The following is a 9,257-nucleotide window of genomic DNA, read 5'->3' on the forward strand; positions in this document are numbered from 1 at the left end:
GATCTCTTCGCACTAATTCCAGTCCTTGAAGGGAATATCCACGCCACGACCCTATTGTTTAGTTTAAGAATCTCCAAATGAATCAAACTTTGGGAAATTAAGCACGCGTGAACAACATCAACGCCAATCGCAATCAGTACTGATTCTTGGGTAGAAGCATCAATAAGATATTCAGGAAGCTTGCTTGCTTGTTGGCATGCATTGCATCCGTTACTGCGACTCTTCAAACAGAAACAAAATTGTATCCAAATATATATAATAATGCCACCAAGCACACCCTTTTGACGTTAATTTCTTCCCGGGACAGGAGAGATCCCAATTCTGTCAAACCCCCCGGACCACCCTTTTTAACTTTTCTTTTCTTCAACACAAATCTTTCACCGGAAAGCTTGTAGAACAGCTCCCCTGTTCTTCAGACATTCACCAGCCGAGTCTCGCTAGAGAGTCACGAACCGTGAGCATGGAATTGGCGGCGATCCAGAAGATCTCTAGTGTCGACACAAGACCTTTGGCACGAACACGCATCGCGGGCCACTAGCAGAGAGTTTCTTCCAAGTTTCTTCCGACGAGAAATTGGAAGAACCTCTTCGCATGTGGCTTGCGATACGTTCTTGGTGCCAAATGCCGCATGTCGACACGAAAGATCTTTAGGATCGCCGCAAAATCCACGCTCAAGGTTCACGACCCTCTAGTGAGACATGACTGTCGATGTGGGAAGAACAGGGGAGCTGTTCTTCGAGAACATTGATAAAAAGTAAAACTACCTTGTAAGATAAAATTAAACGGGGAAACGCCTTCTCTTCTTCTTGGTCGGAAAATCAATCGAGCACAAACTCGACCCTGTTCTAGCTTTCTGGAGATATCATCAGAGAAACATCTTGTTGAGCCTGAGAACAAGTGTTAAAAGAGCGAGGCTTGATGGAATTGGGATCCTCAAATGGTGACGGTGGCTATTTATGGTCATTTTGGGGAGTTGGTCGAGTTAGGCAGCATTACTAGAACTAGAAAGCACAGCTCGTGGATCCTTCTCACTTTACGTTGACTTGGAAAATTCCAAGTAAACGAATGTGAATGCAGACGTGACCAAGTATTCAATTGGAAGTGAATCACAACAATGATAATTCATTTCTCAAAAGAGATCCCTTCAAGAAAACCTCCCCAGAGTAGAATAAACAAAGCACGTCTAATTAAAAGTGTGAAATATGAAATCCCTCGAGACATGTTCCAAGCATTGCTTTTTCTCTTCAGTGTTACGCAAGTATTGAATTAGCTGCCCACCTAAAACAAAATTCAAGGACAAGACAATGGAACAATGCGTATTCCCATTAGATCACTGTCAGATGGCTTATTTTCAGCCTCTATTTAGTTTTTTGAGTACTAAAGTTGAACACAATTCCTACTCAAAAAATTTGTTTACTCTGTATCTTCATGAGTCCATCATTCTTAACACATAACAACCAAATTACTAACAATTAGGATCGATTTTGTAAATTGGATGAATGATATCATACTTATACCTTGTAAATTGGATGGTGTAACAGCTAGCTAGGGCGTTTCTTATGCTTTGAAAGGCAAGATGTTTAGCCTTTCCAGGCCAGGAGCCATGCTGATAATATATGCAAGCAAGCAACAACAAGAGTGATGTCCAGTTGATAGAACTCAAAAGGAACAGATAATCGAGCTGAAAGAAAGAATGTTGCTTTTATCCCAAAAAGTATAACCTTTTCATAAATAGGATTAGGAGACTAACAAATCATTGGTTTGGAACAAATATTTGTTGCTGATGTCATGCCTCAGAGCCACAAAATAATTTCATAAAATTTGCCAAGAACAAATAATTTTGTTTTGATTTATTGCCATGCTTCAACATATAAAGGAGTTGAATGAAACTATAATAAAACCAGCTCTACGCATATGGGAAAATATTGATATTCTACCTATGAGATCGTATCTGCATGTTTTTTACATTCTGCCATTTGAGGTAACTGAAAAATGGTCTATCCGGAACAGGTATGCACTTGACGAGAAACCCAATTGGCCAAGACATGGCTGCAAATCCAATACAGACCCCCCATTGCCACCAATTGAGCCTCTCTGTGCTTGCAAACTTCTTCAGGAACTCCACCATTAGCACTTGAAGAACAATTGTTATCCCAATGATCCCCATAAACAACTTGTTTCGGTGTATGCCCTCGAATACATTCTTCTTCTCCAGCTTCCGGGCATTGAATTCATTGAAAACTTGGCATAGCACAAAAGTATTGAAGATCAACGTGTCATTGACATTCTTGCTCAGCCCAAAGATCGATTCTCCCCTGAACTGCAGAGTCAGCAGAACAGCTATCTGGTAGAATGCTTGAGCAAGCAGGTTTCTCCACATGATGTTGGTGATGAGTGGGGAAGTACGACCCACAGGCGGCTTCTCCATGAGCTCTCGGGTGGGCTTCTCAGTGGCAAGAGCAAGAGCTCCCAAGGTGTCCATGATCAGGTTCACCCACAACAGCTGGACAGCTGTTAGAGGGACTTCACCGGCTGAAACTGCAGCCACAAAATTGATGACAAGTGCGGCCACATTCACTGTGAGCTGGAACTGAATGAATTTCTGGATGCTGTTGTACACACATCTGCCCCATTTCAACACTGTGGCAACGGAACCAAAATTATCATCCAAAATCACAATGTCTGAGCTTTCTTTGGCCACTTCAGTTCCCTGGATCCCCATAGAAAGGCCTATATCGGCCTCTTTTAAAGCCGGTGCATCATTTGTGCCATCACCAGTCACTGCCACAACATGGCCTTTCTGTTTCAAGCATTGCACCATTAGAAGTTTATCAAAGGGAGAGGATCTTGCCATGACACAGATTCGGTCAATTTTATCCATTCGCTCCTCTGGCGTGTAATTGCGAAATTCTTCTCCTTCAACCACAGCACCACTCTCCATTCCCTGGTCAGGCCTAAGTATCCCACACTCTGTAGCAATGGCTCTAGCTGTGAAAACATTGTCACCGGTAATCATTTTCACGTTCACTCCAGCATATTGGCAATCCTCCACTGCTTTCTTCACACCAGGTCGGCAGGGGTCCTTTAGACCTACTATCCCCAAAAGGGTTAAGCAGTTGTCTTCCATCTTTTGCTGCGATTTTTCATGTTCGTTCCTTTCCTCTGAAATCTGCTTGTGTGCAAAAGCAATGCATCGCAGGCTACTAGCAGCCATACCTTGGATGATTTGATCAAACTTCTTCCTCTCTACATCATCAAGGGATTTGATATTTCCACTGACATCATAGTAATGCGAACACATGGCGAGTATCATCTCTGCAGCGCCTTTCCAGTGCACACTAACCATATTATCAGATTTCCTTCGCATTAGAACCCCACTTCTTTTCTTCGTTGAATTGAAGGCTTCAACATGGAGAACCACAAATGTCTGCTTCAGCTCCTCCACGTCCATGTGTAACTCCAAAAAAGCCCAAGAAAGTATCGCCTTTTCTGTTGGGCTGCCAGAGAACTCGAGTTCAGATCCCAAAGGGGATTTATAAACAGTACCCGTCGTGTTCAGTCCGACCCCTTGGTGGAGCAATTCAAGAATGTTGGTTGCAATTGAAGTGGCCAATTTTTCATCCACACACTCATGACCAAGCCAAAACTTCGTCACCTTCATCTGGTTGAGCGTAAGTGTGCCGGTTTTGTCTGTACATATGGTGGTGGCAGAGCCCATTGTCTCACATGCAGAGAGCTTCCGAACCATAGCCTGATCAACCATCATCCTCTTCATGGAATAAGCCAGAGTAAGCGTTACAGCTAATGGTAAGCCCTCAGGAATTGCCACGACCACAATGGTCACTGCATCAGCAATGACTCCCAGCACAGAATTTATCACATCATCAGCTTTTGTCTTGCTGCCGTTGAATTCCTTGTTTCCATTCTCATCTTCTGTATTTCCTGTGAAGTAGCGCACCAACAACACAACAAGAACAAGGGAAGCAACAGCCAAACCAACCTTACCTATGGCAGAAGCAAGCTTATTCAGCCGTGCCTGTAGCGGCGTCTCCTCATGGGAATCGCGGTTGACCGTGCTCATCATCTCTCCCCAAGTTGTATTCATCCCCACAGAGGTCACTAGCATTCGTCCAAATCCATCAGCCACCTTGGTGCCGGAGATCAAGAACGGATTTTGGGCTAAATTAACTTCAACGTAATCACTTTCGCCTGTCATACTGGATTCATCCAGTTGCAGTGAGTGGCCATCTATGAACAACCCATCAGCGGGAACTTGGTCGCCAATCTTCAAGCAGATTACGTCTCCCACAGCAATCTCGAAAATCGAAACCTGTTGTCGCCTGCCATTTCTCACGACCTCAACTGGGATGTTGCTACTGACTTTGGATAACTTGACAAACTGCCTGCTTTGCCTAAAGTCACTTGTTGCCGACACTGCAACGACAAGAAACACGGCCACGAATATGCTTCCGCCATCATACCATCCTTCTTTCAGGCCATCTTCCTTCATGCCAAATCCAAGGGAAAGAGCCGCACAGACCAACAATATTACGATAGTGAAGTCCGTCAGAGCCTCCCAAACAAATCGGAAGAAGCTCTTTGCTGGTGGCCTGCGATACGTGTTCGTGCCAAAGGCCTTGTGTCGATATGAAAGATCTACGTGATCACCGCGAATTCCATGCTCAAGGTTGGTGTTGAGAGAGGAGGCTATGCCCTCAACGCCACCAACTTCTTCAAGAGCGTCTAAGTTTTTTTGCTTCAAGAGACCGGAGAGGGTTAACTGGTTAATGTTTGAAAAGCAGGGGGGTGGTCCTTCAGCAACATTGATAAGTACGCTATGTGGTGATGTAATAGGGGAAGCCCTACCCTTATTCGTGGCCACTACGTGTTTGATCAAATGAGAGAAGGCCCTCGAACAATAGATTGTGGTAAACGCCAAATGCCATCTCTTGAGATTTCTTCCGCTACTACTGGTGGGAAAATCAAGTATGAACTCGATCTGGTTCATGCTTTCTGGAGAAAAAAGTAACATCTTTCTAAGAACACCTAAGATGCGTTTCAATGCAAGTATGGAATTTGTCGGGAAAAAAAAAAAAGTTCTAAGCAATTCAATTATTTAGAAATGATTTGCATTGAAATTAATTTTTTACCTAAAATTTGTTATACTTTTCTAACTTTTAGTGTTTGATTGCCACTATTTTTTATGGAATTAGTCATCTTTACATAAGATACATACAAAATATTTTTTCCAAAAAAAAGTGAACAAAAACTATGTGTGAACAAAATATCAATTAAAAGGTAAGAACAGATACTGAAAACAGAGGAATAAAGAAAAATGCTAAAACAGAAAACGAAGGGTGTCGGCCGTCGATCAGATCGTGGCCAAAAACCAGAAAAGAAGGGTGGAAAGCTTACCGTGGACGAGACGAAGATGAACGGCGGTCTGAAAGTTGGAATCGGAGGTCAAATTCGACGGAGATGGCGACGAACACAAAGGGGAAGGGGTGGTGGATGAAGACCGAGATCGGTGGTCGAAGACCAAAATCGCTCGCCTGATCTACAGAAATAGGAAAAGAACGTGGCCGAAAACCTTACTATGGAAGAAGATGAAGATGCGCCGACCGTCTGGAACTTGGAATCAGAGATGGCAACGAACACGAAGTCAGCGCCGATTGGGAGAGAAAAACTCTAGAGAAATTGGCAATGCGCGATGGAATTTGAGTGGACAGAAAGTATTGAGGCAATGCACGATGGGTGAATTCCCTCGAAAATTAGAACTACCTAGAAAATCATTTCCAGCAAAATCATTTCCAGCAAAAGTGAGAACTTTGCATCAGTGAATAAAAGTTAGAAAACAATTTATTTAGAAAAATTGACTAATTAAATACCTCAAAAGTTAAAATGGCTATTTTTCATATAGAAAATATCGACAATCAAACGCGTGAAATGTTTGCTCTGTACAGAACAAGTGTTACAGAACACGTACGTGTTAGATGTTAAAGAACTAGCTGAGTGGGATTGCGGTTTCTCCAATGGTTCATTTATATCCTTTATGCTTCGCCGTGTTGGGCAGCCATCTTTGCTTGTATTCTCATTCTATGCCGACTTGTAAACAGAAGATAAATGTATTCTCATTCAATTCAATTTTGTTCGGAAACTACAAGGAGGTTTAGCCCAAGTCGGCCAGAGGTCGGAGGGGCCGTTCCTTGAGGCGGTGGGAGTAATAAATTGTTGCCTGGATACTTGAAATGATATTTTGCAATGATTTCTGAATTTCTTAAACGTTTGGAGTAAGCATTTGACGTCCTTTAATTGCATTAGATTCAGACGTTTAAGAGAATAACAAAGGAAATATGAATCGAACGATTTGTTTGGAATGATAATTTTCTATAAAATATATAACACGCTAAGTAATATGAATCATTGCAGTGATGCGATTGATTACGAATAAATTGGTAGGAGGATGAGTAGTGGTGACTCACCTACCCATTTGAGTAGGGTTGGCCACTTTGTCCATCTTCCACCCTCCGCATCCCACGGTCTGTCCGCGGATTCTCAACCACAGCACTCCTTTCTTCCACCCTCTCTCCCTTTCGCCCAGACTGCCATCTTTTTTGACAACGGCTTCACCCTCTCTCTCTCTCTTCCGCAGATGAACCTCTCTTTCTTCAAACTCGAGAGCTCCCAGATCACAAATAGCATTCTCATTCGATGCTGAAACAGGAGAAATTCAATTCAACTTTGTACGGAAACTACGAGGAGGTTAAACTGAAGTCGGCGAGAAAGCCCTGATCTTTAGAAGGTCCGAGGGGTGGTTCTTTGAGGCGGTGGGGCGGTGGCGCGTCGGAGTAAATTGTTGATTGGCCGATCGAAGATCTTTTAATGGGTCGGATTGACCCGACCCGACCTGCTTAATACCCATCATCTTCAACCTTCACGTAGGGTTCTCAACCCCATTTGTGCGCCGCCGCTACCGCCTCTGCATCTTCTTCTTGCCGGCGGCTTTAGCTTCCGACTCGCCTCCTTTAACGGGAGCCATGAAGCCTTCAACCACCGGCGACCAATTCCCTTCGCAACCCTCGGCCGTCTTTTCGAACAAGGAGAGAGCAGCTTTCGACCGATCGGCCATGGCGAATATGAAATCGACGATCGGACATCAAATCGGCGACACCCATGGCCACGGCAAGAAGCAGGAACCGACGGTGAAGCCATAAGGCCGTAGCCGATCGGTCCGCTAGATCTGCCATGGCGAGGACTAGAACCCCTTGGCCAGACAGTGCGAGAAGAAGCCATAAGGCCGTGGCGTTTCGGTTGCGACGACGCGTCATCGGCCATGGCGATGACTCTGATCGACGGCCATGGTAACGACGCCCATGGCCGCTGGCGACGCGGACGAATCCTCCTCCTGCCACTTTGAATTCACCATTATTTACGCTCACAAAACGGTAATCAATTCCGTCCAGGACAGAAGACCAATAAGGGAAATTTGGAAAAATAGAACTCTCGGTACGAACTTTGTAAAAAGGGAAATTAATAAATTACTCTTCACAACCTATTCCATTCCATGCAAAATTATGCATTAATTTTTAAATTCCTATTTTAACCTCAATCCATTACCTCCTCTGACCACAATCTCAGCTCTCTTTTTTTTTTCGCACCATATACACACACAAACACATACACCATATATATGTATATACACACTCACACACACACATATATATATACACACACGATTTCATGGTCGTGGCCATGGCAGCTGCGGCCATGGAAGCCCACCCACCTCGCGGAGAGAGAGAGTGTGTGGGTCGATCATGGCCGACCCACACACACATTTATATATATATATATATATATATACACTCACACATACACATATATATACACACACGCACGGTCGCGGCCATGGACTCAAACCTCCGTACCGTGAGGTGCGGAGGATTCGCGGGGGACCTCTGCACCTCGCGGTGCGGAGGTTTCAGAATCCTCCGCACCGCAAGGTGCGAAGGATTTAGAGTCTTTCGCACCTTGCGGTGCAATGCAAAGGTTTCCATGGATGCGGCCATGCGTGTGTGTGTATATATATATGTGTGTGTGTGTGAGTGTGTGTATATATATATGTGTGAGTGTGTGTATATATATATATATAAATGTGTGTGTGTGGGTCGGCCACTCTCTCTCTCTCTATATATATATGTATGTGTGTGTGAGTGTGTGTATATATATATATGGTGTATGTGTGCGTGTGGGTCGGCCATGACAGCCAACCCACTCTCTGTCTCTCTCTCTCTATGTGTATGTGTGTATATAGTGTGAGAGGAAAAGAAAGAGGTAAGGCGGCGATCGAGATGGTTGGAGGAGGTAGTGGGCGGGGTTAAAATGAGAATTTTAAAATTTTGATAGAATTTTGCATGGGGTGGGCTGTAGAGAGTAATTTGTCGGGCTAGGGATAGAATTATCCTTGCAAAAATGAGACACTTTACAAATCTTTGCAAAAGTAAGATTTTTGAATCTCTATTAGATAAAAATACCTCCGCTTTTTAATTAAATCTCTTCGTGTATTTTTTCTTTTTTTTTTAATAAGTCTTTCTTCTCTCTCTTACTCTATATATAAAGTACATATATATATATTTATTGTAATACCAAGGAATAATTTGAGGATAAAAAGGATATTGATAAAGGGCATAAATGAAATTTTGGGAAAAATAAGGCTATAGGGTACACTAACGCAGCTTTGGACGACCGAATTAATTAGAGGGGGTACCCTGGACCCTAGATAGCCATGGAAAATGGTATAGTATTGACGAGTGATTTAAATTATAATTTTTAGTGATAAAAAAAATGAGATCGGGAATAATTTTCGGTACAGCAAAAATACAGCTACCAATTAGGTCGTATTACCAAATTGTTATAGACGACGTCCAAAAAGTCAACGGAGCGTGTCAAGAACTAACATTTTATTCATAGAACAACCCTTAAGTGTAATACCCGAGAATGGTTTGAGGATATAAATGATATTTAATGAAGGGCATAAATGGAATTTGCGAAAAAGTAAGACTATAGGGCACACTAACACAGCTTTGGACGACCGAATTAGTCAAAAGGAGTACCCCGGACCCTAGATAGCCAAGGAAAATGGTATAGTAACGACAAATGATTTAAATTATGATTTTTGGTGATGAAAGAAATGAGATCGGGAACAGTTTTCGGTACAGCAAAAATACAGCTGCCAATTAGGTCGTATTACCGAATTGTTA

The 9,257-nt window shown here is 43.1% G+C and overlaps 1 protein-coding gene across 6 annotated transcripts in view; it reads right to left on the reverse strand.

Moving 5' to 3' along the window:
- LOC127806965 (putative calcium-transporting ATPase 13, plasma membrane-type) overlaps nt 1-7,479 on the reverse strand; it is a 32,536-nt gene extending 25,057 nt beyond the window's left edge. For 3 of the 6 annotated variants that reach the window (XM_052344606.1, XM_052344602.1, XM_052344600.1), the window contains exon 1: nt 6,483-7,479. Coding sequence is in view for 3 of the 6 variants with exons in the window: in XM_052344596.1 (XP_052200556.1) it covers nt 2,011-5,013; nt 6,487-6,517 (3,034 nt within the window). In the remaining 3 variants the exon portion in view is untranslated. Of the gene's footprint in view, nt 1-2,010; nt 5,014-6,482 lie in introns of all 6 variants that reach the window. The other 3 variants (XM_052344596.1, XM_052344605.1, XM_052344598.1) reach the window with 3 other exon arrangements.
- Nucleotides 7,480-9,257: the final 1,778 nt, after the last annotated feature.

Source organism: Diospyros lotus, chromosome 7 (assembly GCF_014633365.1).
Source record: "Diospyros lotus cultivar Yz01 chromosome 7, ASM1463336v1, whole genome shotgun sequence".
NCBI classification, from domain to species: Eukaryota; Viridiplantae; Streptophyta; class Magnoliopsida; order Ericales; family Ebenaceae; genus Diospyros; species Diospyros lotus.